This window comes from Amphiura filiformis, chromosome 1 (assembly GCF_039555335.1).
Source record: "Amphiura filiformis chromosome 1, Afil_fr2py, whole genome shotgun sequence".
Classification (NCBI taxonomy): domain Eukaryota; kingdom Metazoa; phylum Echinodermata; class Ophiuroidea; order Amphilepidida; family Amphiuridae; genus Amphiura; species Amphiura filiformis.
The window spans coordinates 70276509-70293465 of NC_092628.1; the positions used below are offsets into that span (position 1 = coordinate 70276509).

Genomic DNA, 16957 nt, shown 5'->3' on the forward strand with positions numbered 1-16957 from the left:
TGGACTCAATTCATCATAAAAATATGATTCAAGGTCGCTTTTTGACTCATGTTCAATTCTAATGTTTCAAATTCGAAAATGAAAGCGAGGCTGATTTTCTTTCATTTTCTGCTATTTTGTTTTGTGTCACTTTGGTCGATTGAGTGAGGTGATATTACAGACATCAAAATTATTATTTCTTTAGGAATTGTGTATGTAGCTTCTGTATTTGTATTCAGCTTTGTATTCAGTATGCAGTTTTAACAACCGACCAGTACGCTTCCCGAAATGAAAGACCGAGAGAAGCTTACCTGTAAGCTTACAATTTTACAAAACAATGCAGACATATGCAGTGTCGCACTTTACTGTGCATACATTGTACTGTAGGTATGTCATGTGAAAGTAACTGATTAACTAGTGATTTTGGTGTCTACAATCATCGAGACTGCACTGAAGGTGACCAAACATGCAAAAATAAAAATGGCAGAGGAAAAAGTGCGAACACTGACACAACATTGGCGAGTCTCTTGACTCAGTTAAGTGAGTCAGTTGACTCATCTGGATGAGCCGCTGGTTTGTCCATGATTTGACACGCTTTGACATTTCATTGAGTCAACTGACTCAATATTAATGAGTTAAACGAGTCAATTGACTCTCTTCAAATAAATCAATTGACGCATTATAGTGAGTCACTTGACGTGAGTCACTTGACGTGAGTCAGTTGACTCAGTAATTAGTAAATTGACTCAATTGAAGCAAGTCACTTGAATCATTTAAGGGTACTACACCCTCGACAAATTTAGTGTCTATTTTTGCATTTTCTCAAAAACTAATAATACTTGGTAACAAAAGTTACGTATAATATAGGGGCAAGGAATCCAATTACTACACTGGAATTTCAGTGACCCAAGACAAGCGGTTTGTTATTTATGATAAGAAATAAGGTACCGCAAGAATGTACCTCATTTCCTATCATATATACTGAACCGCTTGTCTTGAGTCACTGACATTTCAGCGTAGTAATTGAATCCCTTGCCCCAATAATATACATAACTTTTGTTATCAGTGTGTTATTATTTTTTGAGAAAAATGCAAAAATAGCCACACATTTACCACAGGGGTGTAGTACCCCCTTAACGCATTACTGATGAGTCACTTGACTCAGTCATTAAGGTGATGAGTCAATTGACTCAATAAAATGTCAAAGCGTGTCAAATCATAGACCCTGGAAATAGAATGGACAAACCAAAGACTCATCCAAATGAGTCAACTGACTCAGTAATATTTTTCTGTGTAGTTCCATATGGGATCACACAAAATTAAACATTTGTGTGCGAGTGCGACATTTGCTCTAATTTTCATAAAACGGTGTTCTAGCATTTTTTGAACTAGTCTTCGGGTATCGGGGCGCACAAAAACATGAAATCTAAATTATGCAGGTGTACCAGGTATATATGCGTCCCGGGATATGCGTCTGCCTTGTAGGGGAAATATATTTTGCAATTTTAGGACTTTAGGTATAGCGATGACCTCTAAGAATAGATGGTATTTTGATTATTAATTTTGCTAGATATGTATCGACGACTTCAAATTTTGAAACCACCCCCTGAGATTTTATAAAATTCCAACCAGGTATATCACCTCATTCATATTACAATGTACTATGGGATATGTCGATTTTCAATGGTGAGTACAATGCGGATCCGAAAATAAAAATGTTAACCCTCTTCTCCATGTGTACAAGATATGTGTCCATTTTCACACGGTATCCCGCGCTTCTCTTTCTCAGTTCCTCTCTACCATTTGCCCGTGATGTTTAAAACGTTTTCTAGTTTAAAGAATGAGGAGTAACGCCCAGAAACACGACCCGTATATAATGGGTATGCTGATTATATAAATAATGACCACCAATTGTTATATTTTATTTTGTAATATTTTGTCTATAAATTTACATGCATTTAATGGAATTGTAGTCTCCCGTCTAGCGCGAACGGATCGGGTTATGTCACTTGCAGATGGGTAATTCTCAGCCAGGATTTCGCCCTTATTCAGCTTACTGAATCATTGATTATTAAATGTGGAAAAACCATCAAGACTTTCGCAGTGAGGGCAAAGAACGTTATACATGGCTTAACATAACGGAAAACGACCCAGTTTCTCATTAATTTAAATGGGGAGATAGATAATATTAAAACATCCTTGGGATTTAGCTCGAGCTAAAATACCAATTTAAGTCAATTTAATTTAGGGTTACTTTTTATATCATTTATACTTCGTTAAACTCGACTGGGTTCTCTGTTTTAGTCAGAGTAGACATAAATTGATTTTATGCTTACCTGTAAAATATTAATTTAGAAAGAATATTAATTTCAATAACATTTTTTACAGCATTTATTTCTTCTGTGTCATTAAATTAAGTACCTGGGTAATTGTCTGCTTAAGGTGGTATTTGAGGCATTGTGGAAGTGCTTTAAGCATGTTTTGAACAAATTAATTGAGTAGGGCCAAGCACACTTATCAATATGCCTTTTGTTTGAAGCAAATCGGACATACGGTTTTTCAAATATATCAATTTGCCGATTTGCTTCAAACAAAAGGCATATTGATAAGGGTACCTTGCCCTACCCAATTAATCTATTGCATGCTCGGAGCATTTCCTAACTTCTAGAAATAACCTCATATACCACCTTAAAGACTTGCGTGCATCATGACACACCCCAGTGACCCTTAATGTAAAAATCTCACAAGGTGTCCTGCATGCGGACAAACCGTTGACCCTTGCGTTGAAGCTATAATTATAATTAGTAAAGATTGGTTGTAAATGAAAGATAATTATAAGAAGATACGATTGTTAAATCAGTGTCAATGTCCATGCAGAGCATCTGAAAAATCTGAAATTTGGCCGTTTGACTCACAAAATTCGGTCCACCATGTACACTCCTCGGTCGGAAATGCAGGAGGCGCGCATACAAGTCCAAATGGAGTTACCGTAAATGCAGGCGGCGCGCATGTGTCCAAATTACTTGTCAGTTTGCATATAGGATGTGAGAACCAAACAGTTCATATCTTGTCAAGAAAACAATGAAACCAGAAGCAGAAATCAACGGAGATTCGGACAATGTTGACTATGCATCTACACGTGAATATCGCAATATAATAAAGCCAGACATGAACAGATCTACCTCTCCCTGAAGATGATGAAAAACAAATGCATTTCACTACTCAGATACTAATTAATATATATAAAAAAGCTAACACTTAAATCTGTCTGACACAATCCGTACTATGATTATGTAAAGAATTGAAATGAATTTGGACATATAGTAAAATGTAGGACCTACCTGATTCTAACGAGTAAAGGCTTGAGAGCTTACGTTTACGGGATCAAATTATTACAGAGCAAGGATTTGCTGCAGTGCTCCATCTGGTGAAATGAGTTCGGAGATATTCTTCGACGAAAGGGATTTCCGAGGCCAGGTTTAGGGTCGACAGAACATCATGGCTGATAAACATTGTTCAAGATAATGCTATTTTTCTTCATATTTCTTGAAATCAAATTTTTGAATGTACAGCTTGACAGCTCTCAATGATGATAGAATCGGTCATAGGTGGCGCAGAGTATCATCCGAGTCAATGTGATGTATATCGTGCAGTACCATCTCTTGAGATGTCAATTTTATGTACTTTTTTGTTTTGCTTGCTAATTGTTTGCTTCCTCTGCTTCCTTTCCTTGTCTTGAAAGAACTTTACCTTCACCTTGCTCAAGTAACACGCAAGATATATGAGCAGAGTTAAAACACATATAGGGATAGTTGATAGTTGGTTATACCAATATGAGAAAGGTTTTTAACACAAGTTTTTAACACACTGGTTATACCAGTTTTACTTAAAATCAGCTCGTAATCGGCGGGCCTTATAACATCGCGGATTAATATCAAATTATTTTATTTTGAGAATTGTCTTGTGACATCTCCCCAGAAGCATTAAGAATTATTAATTCAAGTCCTATAATACTTTGTCTACTTTCATGTCAACTAATAGCACCCTTAACGTGGGTTTTCTTTTCGGCGTAGTGATAAAAGTCTAACATTTCCCGCCTATTACGAGCTAATTAAACTATAGCAAACCTAGAAAAAGAAAGCTAAATGAAATTGTCATCAATGTTGATTTGTATAAACTTCACAGTGGGATTAAGCTGCACGCTTTGATTTCCCATTTTTAATTAATGAAAAAATGAATTGATAATTTGGAACCATTTAATTCAGATCAGTATCATAATCAGATGCCTCGTTAGGATCCATTAACATGATGAAAGTGTAGAACAGCAAATGTACACTCCAGATTTGCTGCTTCCCCAGATGCTTCATTGGTACTGTTGAGTGCCTATGTGAGTACACACATTGGAATCACATGTACACATGTACAGTTTACACACTGGTACTGGATTGGCACTGCTCTGGTACTCTAGGAGTAGCCACAAAGTAGCTGGGCAGCAGTGTACCTCTGGGGACGGTAGCAGTAGGAATCTGGTAGCTTCTGGTGTAGTGTATGTAGGATTTGTACATTGGACGCACAGTTAGGAATATACCCATTCCATGGGTTAGAATTTTCCTCGGCTCTATAGTGAGAATCATAATTTGTTTTAAATCATCAATTTAGTGGTCCGTAAACATGGTAAAAGCCGTCGACTGAAGAAATTGCACAATTCATAGTATTGTATTTCTTTAAACCATAAAAATAAAAACACAAGGTTTGGAATAATCCATTTCTGTTTTATTGAAAATACAACGTTCGTTGCAAGAAAACCGGTTCTACAAAAGTCATCTTAAAAACATTAGAACAACACTTACACAATGTACAAAAGAGCATAATCCTACTACAACATGAATATTGATACACATGATACTCGTGCTACAACAGCGCACTGCTGCAATTATAACAAAATTTGGAAAGATAAAAATGTTCAAAATCAATCATAATGTTTGTAATTAGAAACTTGTGTCTGTCAAAGACTCTTCCAGAGGAGGATCCAGGGACACGTCCCCTCCCTCCTCTTTTTCAGTGTTTAAGGGGGGGGGGGGATTAATGATTTTGTTGAAGATTTTGTTGACGATTTTGGCCCTCTTTTTTGAAAACCAATTTGACTCGGCACCCACACACCCCCACATACACCGAATGGCCAATAGAATCGCATTTGCTATACATGTATCAAATTGGGCGAGCGTTTGTGGTACTTCGCAAATTCTTTCTCTGTGAATAATACATGTACACATGACTTTCAAAGCAGTGTCACAATATATATGAGCATATCGAAAAGCAAAATAATATTTAGCTAACCAGTCTGTCAAAAATGATCACCATATAGGCTACGTCAACGTAAAGCCAAAACGGAATATCGAAATTACATGTAGATTTAGAAGTTGTGAAAACCTCTGCAGTACAGCCTTTTATTTAATTCGCCGTAGCAAAAGTGATGTTACTGGATTAATTACCATAGCAATAAGTGAAAACTATTTTTGAATGTATTGCCCTGCACTATAAGTAGGCTGCACTCATCACCTGTCATGCGCGTGTATGTGTGCAATCATAGCTTGAATACAACACCGCTCTTTTCAAAGACACTAATCGTACAGTTGCGAGTGAAACGTATACATGGACTCAGCAAAATGTGAAATTTCTATAGAATTATGATCCAATTAAGTCTTTATGCATATTCTTTGATAATCTATGGTGCGATGCAGATGTAGAGCGCACGTCTAGTGCAGGGCAACACATTCAACAATACTTTTGACCCATCGCTATGGACATTAATCCTGTTACATCACTACCTCTACGAGAATCGTGGCTAGCACGAGTATAATGCGATTTGTATGCCAAAGAAACTAACGTAACTACATTTGATTAAATTTTAGTACTACATGTGCCGTAAGTTATCTCACAATATTTGGGAGCATCACTTTCATGATTTGGGAAAAGAAAGTACTGGAATTAGTACTTATATAAAAGCATGGCATGATTTGCACCACATGGGTTTGATATGTAGACAAAGTACCTGCTTTCTTGGTTGTAAAGACTAAAACAATAATAACATTTATGAACTTGTTTTTCAACCATTTAAAAGTGAATTTTGCAATCGTAAATCAAGCTTCTGTGTTTTTTAAACATATTAAATAATCATGTCCATTTCTCTGATGAATCAATACGGGTTTAAAGCTATAACGGCAGTACAAGCCAAAAATGGTGGCCTGGAACTCATGCGATATACAGTACACATTCGTAAGTTACAACAAAAAGTTAAACAGGTCACATATTTTACAGTTAGAGTTCACTAACCTTTCGATAAATTATATCATCCTCAGTGCGTTACACATCTGTACTCTTCAACAGTATAATAAAACAATGCTGTTGAAAAGTACAGACGTGTAACACGCTGACGATGATATAATTTATCGAAAGGTTTGTGAACTCTAACTGTAAAATCTGTGACCTGTTTAACTTTTTGTTGTAACTGTTTTTTCCACACCAGTTTATGCATGTAGCTTGAAGTATGGTAAGGAAATTTGAAAGTTACTTGGTCCTAAGTATAATCCTGCCACAGTATTGAACAGGTAAGCAAATGTTATTATCAATTACAAAAATAATTATATTATTGCCTATATTACACGTAGAAACTACAAACAATGATGTAGTTTAAGAAATTGGTAATAGAGGTATTCAAGTATACAAAAACGTCAACGCCAAGTCTCCATAATCTTCTCTATATTCCCAACAACAAGTTCTAGTGAAGTTGCTCATACTACTGCTTAGAAGTAAATTGTTTGCCGGAAGAACTTGACGGTCTAAATCTGGCGCTCGAATTTGAGGGCAGTAGGGGTAGTAAGTGGAAACAATAACGTTAATAGTTTATGGAGTATTGTTAGATCGCAATTATCAGTTTCTTCCATGCTTCAAGTTGATAATTGCTATCTATTGAAGATATCAAATATCAATACATTTGTCATCTTCAGTAGATAGCAATTATCAACACAGTTGTGATCTTCAGTAGGTAGCAATTATCAATACCATTTGTTATCTTCAGTAGCTGCTAAGATGGCAATCACTAATTACTGTTCTGACCCGAGATCGGGTATATCCTGCATGGAATCTAAATACATCACATAAAGTAATTGCTCCTTTCATTACAAGATAATAACTCAAAATCTATGCATCAAATATTCAAACTAAAATAGCAAAAAGAAATCCAGTTTTGTTCTGCAAATTTTGATGTCTCAATTGTCTTAATACTAATAGTCCAATACTAGTTGCTATGGTGAGTTGGTGACCCTTTTAATGAAATAGATGGAGATTCAAAAGTTGCATTTGTTGCTAGAGTGCTTCTGGTCGTCACTGTACTGGTCACCGCGGGTCTTCATTGACCAGTCATGTAGTGAATGTAATGGTACACAGATTTGCATAACCTTTTATTGCAACTTTTGAATCTCATACCGTATCTGTTTTCATTCAGGGAGTCACCATGGCTACAAATTATAAGCTATCCAGAAAGATGAGGTATCAAAATATGCAGAACTAAAATGGATTTCTTTTTGCTATTTCAGTTTTAAAATTTGATGCATAGATTTTGAGTTATTGTCTTGTAATAAATGGAGTAATTACTTTTTTGTGATTTGCTTTTCATGAGTTATTCAATCATGCCAATCCATTGCGTATAGGTCAGGGCACCACTGATTTGGTGTTAAGAGTACCTATGTTATTACTTTTGTGTTTCAGTCCCCAGAGATTAGTGTACAACAGTTTAAAACAGTACAACAGTTTAAAACAATTCACACATCTTTTGCATATGTGTATTAGTTATTTTGTAAGATAACATGCTAATAATGAGAGTTCTACAAAATATGCAGTATTTATCATGTTTTGGTAAGAAAATCGGTACTATTTGGAAACAATAAGTACTGACATTCCTCTTTAAAGCTGAGGTTTTAGTCATACATGTACATAATGATGATTAAAAAAACAGAATATATCACAATATTTCAACTGTATCCTTACTATAACCTTAACAATAATTATGTTACACTATATACACATTATTGCGACACTGTTCATGAAATGTTAAAACTTCAAAGTTCCACATTAATTGTTTTAGTTTTCAATTCAGTCAATTCATCATGTTCACCACAAGGTTAAGGGTAAATGTTCACTCGTAGGGGTCACTTGAAAAACACCTCAATTATGCGGTTGGTTTCTATAGTTACTGCTCATTCAGCAGTCTGCATCATTTTATAATCCTTATAGTCATTCTCATGGCTTCCATATCCATCAGGTGTTCTCTGCAAGTCCAAAGGTCTGTGTGGGCTAAGGGAACCATCACTGTATTCTCCACCCATTCCTCCATTCATATCAGATCCATTGGTCACCACGTTGCCAGGCATTGTAGCCCCACCAGCTGTAAGGGCGCTAGAACTACCGGGTGGAAGGCCAAGTTTGGCTTCCATGGCGTGAAGACGTTTCTCGGCTAATTCCTTTTCACGGGCTCCTTTGCAGCGCTTCCATTTCATCCGTCGGTTTTGAAACCAAACTTTAACCTGCAAAATATACACAGAAAAAACCCCGATAATTAATGTCAAGTTCATTTCAATTAAAGTACTCTACTATAAAATACATGTATACAGAGAACACATTTTGTTCGCCGCAGATGTATGGTTGAGATATTCTGATGCTGCCACTGCTCATTTGAAGAAGAAAAAAGAGATATTTTCGTAAAAACTTACTAATATCAAAATATCTGAGACCATGCGCATACTGAATATTAATCCACGTCACTAAGTATTATGTAATGGTGACATGCTCTCTGCTCTCCCAGCTCCCTGTAACGCATGAGCTATTTGAGTAGTGGAAAACAACAGCGCTATCATATTTTTGGTAATTTTGAAACGTTCAAAAATTAATTAACTCCCAAAATATCTAGCCGATTTCAATATTTTGAATAAACAATTACAAAAAAGGATAAAAAACAAGTGAGCTTGTTCACATCACAAAATTTACTGAGCAGTGGGCACATTTTACATCCAGAATAATAACTGAAAATGATTCGATTCACTCATGTGCCAAAGGACGTTTCATTTGGGATATTGATAGTGCTTATCAAGCACACATGTTGATTATTGCATAATAGGATCCCCATTAAAAGCCACGTAATGGAAGAGGAACAATAGTTGTGAGGTGCCTTGGCGGCCATATGCTAGGAAAAAATAGCAAAAAGTAATGTAGTTTCCACGCATATACTACTATATGCCTTTTCAAAATGAAAGTCATCACGTGTTAAAGAATTCCAATTTGCAGCAGATTCTCGCGATCCCAACGGCACCATTTTTAATCCGCGATTTACCCCTCAATCTCTGCCCAAATCCTGCAGCTACAAATCGCATTTCCGGACTTCTTTCGCACCTTGTTCGAGATTTAGAGCTTTCAATTAAACTGCTCTAATCCCGTTGTTTAATGTTGTGTCTCCATGTATATAAATCAAATGATTATTAAACCTAACTTGAGAATGAAATGTACATAAAATGAATGATGTTAAATGTAACACGCGTAGTAATCATGGTAATGTAAAGCGAGTCAAACTATTTAACATCTGGGATTTTTCCCGTGTTGTCAAATTATTATAACAAGGTGTAAGAGCTGTAATCGTAGATGGAATAATGATGATTTATAGAATATCAAGGGAGGGAGTAGGCTTCATTGACAGAATGTAAACATGGGGTCAATGACAAGAAAGAGTGGCGTAGTATCTGAAATACTCAACTATTTACTATTTAGCAAGGATTTCGGCATATTTTGTCTTCGACGGTTTATGTCACACTACTCCGATAATGCAGACTGCATTGTCTGAGTTGTGTGACTGAGATGTTGACTGCCAGATGATCATCATCATGATCATGGGAAAAGACCGGGAAAAGAATAATCAGGGGTGTGGAATAATGGTTTGGATCCATTTTACAAGGCAATTTTATTTTGTTATACAATTATAAATTTCGACTAAGGTTGAACCTCACTTGCAACTTCCAAAGCATCAATCCGATGTAACAATTGACAGAATGCAATATAATTGTGCCCTCATCAACAAATGAAACTCGGGTAATTGCAGTTCGTGTCCGTTTCCTTTTCACTTTTTCTTATGAGCTTTGTGAAGAAGTATTTCCACATGAAAACTCACTTTGTACTTCAAAGTATGTTAATTTGAGATGTTCTAATTTAATGTTTATTTTGTCATTCTGTCATAATTATAACACGAAGTGAAATGAATGCATCTGTTTCGGTGCTGATTTACCCTTATTCATCATACCATGTGGAGCAGTGCGTTCATGTTCACAGAAAAGACGGGCACTGTAAATAACATTATGATGATTACCAGTGAGTTATGAACGTGATAATAAGTGTTGACACTTAGTGATGAGTGATATGTTTTAAGGGGAAGGGGTCACGAGATGGGGAAAATAACAAGATACATCTGCTCCATTCATATTTTAGCGCATTGACCAACTGGCGTCAATCGAAGGATCACTCATGGGTGGTGAAGGGGTCTCTCTCTCTTAATCTATTCTATTGAACAATGATTGACCCCCATCCCATATATGGTGTAATCATTTCAGAAAGGACGTAGATCTTAATTGGGATCGCCCTTGGCAGGATGTGTGGTGCACGCGAGTCCGACGGTCAAATAGCAAATTACCAGCATCACGTGGAACACTGATTACTTTTTATACAAAGAAAAATTTGAAAATAAAATTTTATGTACATTCACGTGCGAGAACCCGAGAGAGAAAGAGAGAAAGAGAGAAAGAAGAGTCATCATCATTTATGGTCCCATTGTTTTGTCCTTCCGACACAGTCAACAATAGCGCCCACAGTAAACAATAGCATCCACAGTTAACAAAATGCGACGTTACCGGTACCTCAGGAATACTAGAAGCTTGATTGGACGAAGCTTAATGAGCACTTTTTTCCTCCGCATATTTTACCTCCAGACTTCAAGGTCTATATCATTTCCCTATTCGGCTTTTGTTCTACTATTTTATCTACATGGCAATTCTTAATGGCCTTTAAATTGATAGTGTTTGAATCATCAATGTGCACATATTTTAGTGCACCAGACAAGATCCCAGATAGAGGATTCCTTGGTCTGATGCTAGTTGAAACAAACAAACGAACGGGCTTCATGGTGGCACAAATTAATCGTAGAATTTTTGTTTTTCGGCATCTCTTTTTTCGTATATCACCACTGAAACCGCTGAAGGGCGAATGAACTATTTACAATTGCTCTTCTAATGCCACAATAATTGAACAACAGACCTTAGGTAAAGTGCCTAATCAACGCTAGTGAGTCCCGCGAGATATTAGCGGTGAATAAGTCGGCCCAACACCACGGCGCCTTCGGTGGTTTTTGTCTCATCCGCGAACGGCATATCATAAAGAGATATCTGTAAGCATTGGCTACATGTAAACGTTCTACTCGCCTAAGTGCAATACGTAAAAGACAAATTCACAAAAACCTAATCTAATTAAAAATAAAGAGTAAAGAACACATTCAAAACTCAATATATACCAAATAAGGGTACATTTGCACAATTACAATGTAGACTATAATGCAAGTTTCAACAATAATGACAAAAGTAAATTTTGTAAACCAAGAAGAATTTGTGATAGGAAAAACGAAACAACAAGCACCCGGATAAACATTGTTACTAAATGAGCAATATTATTATTATCGTTAATAACCAAAATGCACACTCTAGCCTAAGTGCATTTTCCAAAAAAATGAGCACACAATAATTATTAACTTCTAAATAAAAACTAAGCAACACGCAATCTGTGAAGCAATCTCCCACAATTAGCTAGCATGATACATATAAATGTACTGTTTATTTTCAATGTTTTGAAATTTCTTTAAATATCTCTTTCATTGTGTTGGCAGAGTATTGACACAATGGGTAAACATGAGTTTTGTATTACTGACTATATAGATCACTTTAGGATAACTATATTGACGCCATCTGTTGGTCAACGTAATTGTTACATTAAGTTTACTATTGCTTTCTTGATGTTTATTAAGCCTTGACGAGCTGGGGCCCAGTATCAACAAAAGACATCAGGGCCGCAAGGCCGGCAACTCCCATAGTGAGGACTGGCAACTTAGAATCGAGTTCCAATTTATAATGGCCCCGCAGGGCAAGAAAGCAAGGTAACCTGAAGTTATTGGTAGCCCGTTTATTTTTAGGAACAGCCTGTCGCCCATTTCATTTTTACCTGTTAATTTCCGTCATTATTCAGGCCCTGCCCTCTATCGGGGGGCTAATTCATAGTTTAAGCTTGATCGCTATTTTTTTTGAGCGCCAAAGTTTTCTTTGTAGCCCTGCGGGGCAACCTTTAACAGTATTTTTGAGCGCTATTGTTTTTTATGCACCGCTATGCGAATGCATAGGTAAAGTATAAGTAAAGGTATTGCGTGTTCTGCTAAGCATTGCATTTATCCTGCCTCGGGGTCCCGCAAGGATCGATTCTAGGTCCTTTTACAATTTGACATAACATAAATCACATTTACCTGTCTTTCTGTAAGATTTAATGTGACTGCAATCTCGTATCGTCTCAGTCTCGTTAGGTAGTTGTGATGTGCAAACTCATTTTCCAGTTCGCGGATTTGTTCCTTCGTGAATGCCGTCCGCTCTTTACGAGGTTTGGCGTTGAGGTCGAGTTTAAATGTCTGGTCATTATTATTGTTCCCTGAAATTAGAAAGCGAGAAATACGTTATTCATCAACTAGAACGTTAGGTGGTTTAATTAATACACAAATATAAATCAACATATTTTCAATCGCGTGGACGTTATTTTGTGTCCATGATCAAATTATCAGCTGTCGAAGGACGATGCCACTGAAAAAGCAAAGGGAGATTAAAATAAAGTTAATAGAGGGTATTAATTGATATTTATTATTATGCTGTGAACCCGTAAATAATAGTTGTTTGTAAAAGTGCTTTTCTATGCTGACAACTTTGCTACCCTGGATTTCGAGTACTCTTTGACTCTGGTCAACGTCTTTCAGTAAGGCAAGTTCAAGGGTAATAGTGTCAAGTTAACTGCATTCTAAATTTTCTCAAGAGAACTACCAGCACACTCGGTGTGCATGTGTGCACCAAATAAAACATTTCCGCATGAACTTAACCTCCTGTATGCGAATATCGTCTGCAGATTTTGGCTTCACTTTCTGTGAGAACATCATTGTTATTGATTTGACAATAATTTGAAATTGGTAACATGACATTCGAATGAGGTACCAATAAGCAACATACCTCATGGTGAAATTGAAGTTAACAATACCTGTATTTTGTTCTTTGTTTGTAAGGGCGTTAAGCGTAACTGAGCCGACATCTGCCGACTGCCGTTAAAAACTGAACGAGCGCAAAAACATTAATCATACCTCAATCTATGAAATATTACAGCATGTTCAAACAAAGTACATAAAATGTACAATAAACATTCTTAGTTTAAGGGTTCATGTTGCCCTAAGCCTATCACTATATGATACGTAGACATTTACTACATAGTGCTCTCCAAACATGTCAGAAATTATCGAGGGAGAAGCGTAATCTTCACCCTGACTTGCGGCGATGGTAGTTATAGGTGCCGAATTTCATTTTGCCGATCGGCTATTTGTTCTGTCTCAATTTACTTCGATGTTTAGATTGTTACTTTTCTCTCCTACTCAACAACTCATCACTTGCTCAAGTCCAAGGTGGCTAGATGTCGAGTTGTAAGCGCCAGAGAGGCAGCACTGCCAGATTGGAGGGGAAATGGCAGGGTTTCCAATGCTCTTGAGTATGCCGAGAATTCGCACATTGACTGTCGTTGAAGGGTTTCACGTTGCCGAAATAACGTGCGTTCGTGAAAGCATGGCAAGAGAAAGCTTTAAAAAAACTGGGTAGAACAAACAAGCACAGGGCCAACGAACAAGTCATGGTTAAATGAATAAATGAAATACGTTATTTTATACAATTAAATAATACTTAACACAGACCATTTCTAGAAATGATCAGTATGAGAATTATGAAAATGGGAATTATGAAAAACGCCCTATTGCTAATTCATCCCCTGCCAATTGACACTTCTTCGGTGTTTCCTGAATTTCATTTGCAGTAGACTGGTATAAATGGTATAAAAATCAATATATATATAACTTGATATAACACACCAACATTCACATCCATTGTGTTGACAAGTTTACTAAAACTTAACCAAGAATAAGGTACATTTTCAAATCAATATGTACGGATTTCATTATAAGCTTAAGTATCTCATTTTATTTCCCAGTTTTCCATATTGGCAAACTAAACCCCTATTAACATAGCCGAAAAATAAAAGCGTACATGTAACAGTGTGGACGAAAACAAAAGCTCAACTTGTCAAATTTGTTGTCATCGCTACGTATGAAAATTAACGGCATTAGCTTGCTGGGACCTTTTAAATGACTTTCTCCATCTCGTGGAGTTTGCGGAACACGTGCTCGTCATCAACATCTGGTTATGAAATCATATCATAATTGGAAAGATTCATAACGTTAGAAGACTCGGCTTTGCTAGCTGCTGCAGCCCAACGGAAGTTGTTCATTTCTGTGGCCAAAGTACTTTCAGTAAATCTCCCCACGTAGCGTTCAATATTCATTTCAACATGAAGAGTTCGAGAATGTGTGCTGGATGTAAGGGTTGTATTTATATTTTTGAAACATTAGAATTTAGATGATGAATAGTTTTGACAATGCTTCAATGTAAGTATGTATCGCAATGATATTATTACATACAGCTTTTTCATGCTCATAAACAACATCTGCAGTGTATGTCTATATACATAAGTATCTTGCAGACCTCAAAATATCAAATACTATACGCAATACAAATTTCAATACTATGCTCATGTGATGTTTCATGTGTAGAACTACATATGTATCAATTAATACTGGCTGCATATATTATGAGCTCAAAGCAGCCTGTCCGATTTTCACACGTTGTTTTCACCTTCATAATCATTGTCTGAATCCTGATCACATTTGATATTAGGCTATCAGAACGTTCGCCTTCTCACAGATAGTATTTTAATAAGATGTGTTTAATTATCCTCCAAAGTAAATTGTAGATAGCAAATTCACATGTGGAAACCCACCGTAAGCCAACTTTGGTAATGGGCATTACTACACCTAATAAGTTTGCTAATACCAATTGTTGAATACCAACACTAATAGAAGATTGAAAAATAAATCTTTCCCCTTCTACCTTCTACATTTCTTTCACGAAAAGAGGGCAGGCAATACGAGTTCAAATCACATACAAAATACACTCTATGGCAATATCCAGTTAATTACATCGCTCAATACTCCAGTTGTTCCCTCTTTTCCACCAGGATATGAGGTCGTGGTTAAAGATGCCCTTTGGAGGTGAAAAAGAACATAAACCCACCCAATCTATACAATCTTATCTAAGAACGTTTGGATCAATGCTCAGCCATCTGATCTGAGTGCTGGATTTGCTCTCATATCCGGTAGGTATCAAGGAATTATAACAATTATGCCAATAAATACCTGTACTTTCCGAAAAGGAAATCTAAGCCCTTTTTCAATCAGAGAGAAAACAAACAGAGAGTTTCATTATTGTTTTCAACATAAAGTTGTCGAGCAAATGTAAATCAATTTTCAAATCAAGTTTTCATTATTTTTTTGAATGGAATTGAGTTGCGGAGCAAATAAATCAATTTTCAAATCCAGACATTGGGAAAAGGTTGAAGTAATTTTATGGGAAGCAATACGTTTGTTTCCAAATTTAAAAAAAGAATTCTGGGTAGGGCCTATGTAATAATTTGTCCGTGACATATTTTACTATATGTGCTGGTAAGCATGGTAAGTCAGGGATAGTATTTATCAGTCTACAGAATATTGATGAAAACATTTGTTTGTTTTTTTAAGGTCCAAATTCTTACGAATGTCGCGCGCGAGGTACAATCATGCAATCGTTGTTAATTGCGTGATTACTGATTACGCACTGCACCGATCTATTAAATTAGGGTATTCTATGTCAGAAAACGAAACTTATACGGGAGTATTAAACATAAAACAATGACCTGAAAGTTCACATAAATATTTGTCAAAGATCCTTTATTTTCAGGATCTTTGATATATTGTCTATTCTGCCTATTTTCTAATGGTACCACACATGCAAGAAACCTAGAGATATAGGTTCAAGTTCTTTAGTTCCTTTAATAGTTAACCCCACTTGAACGGATCGCTGAGAAAGTCACAAAATAAATGCACTCCTGGGTGCTATTGTAGACGTTGGTCTATTGATGATTTCATGAAATATCCTAGACCGATTTGGGACGACATCACTCTACAAGCTCACCAAATATGGACCTTTGACAAGGACTGTGATCCTCAAGGAGGTGACCTGTTTTCTTCAAATGGTTCGCTCATTCATGCACAATTATTTGTTCTCGCCAAAAGACATGTAAGTTTCAAACTGCGCGGTTTTATTTTTAAAGCTATTGAAAGCAAAGATCAGTCAGTACTTTGCAGAGAAACACCAGAGTCGTTTGAGTGAATTTCAGTGAATCCGACAAGAAATAAAATACATCCTATAGGTATTAAAAATAAAATTCTGTGTTATACTAGCATCAAAATCAATGAGCCAATTTATCTCATCATAATAATATCTACTTACGCAAATCCAATGCAACACAAGGAACCGAATCATTTACATCATCGACATTCCTCCGAACGTCCTCCTCAACGCTACACCTGACATTACGTAACATGAAATATCTATCATTGTCTCCATTGTAATATGCATCTGGCGGTGGGTCCACCCATCCATTACATTGAAGATAATGCATATTCATCATCTCATTTATGGTACTGACGAACTAGTGAATTACATTTAAATTA

At 36.4% G+C, this 16957-nt stretch overlaps 1 protein-coding gene across 1 annotated transcript in view; it reads right to left on the bottom strand.

Annotated features, from left to right (window-relative positions):
• Positions 1–6887: 6887 nt before the first annotated feature.
• The window catches only part of LOC140152287 (uncharacterized), a 31324-nt gene continuing 21254 nt past the window's right edge, over positions 6888–16957 (bottom strand). Inside the window, exons 3-4 of the mRNA XM_072174595.1 lie at positions 12578–12756; positions 6888–8561 (exon numbers count right to left, since the gene is read on the bottom strand). Of these exons, the coding sequence (XP_072030696.1) occupies positions 8235–8561; positions 12578–12756 (506 nt within the window). The 3' untranslated portion in view covers positions 6888–8234. The remainder of the gene's footprint in view (positions 8562–12577; positions 12757–16957) is intronic.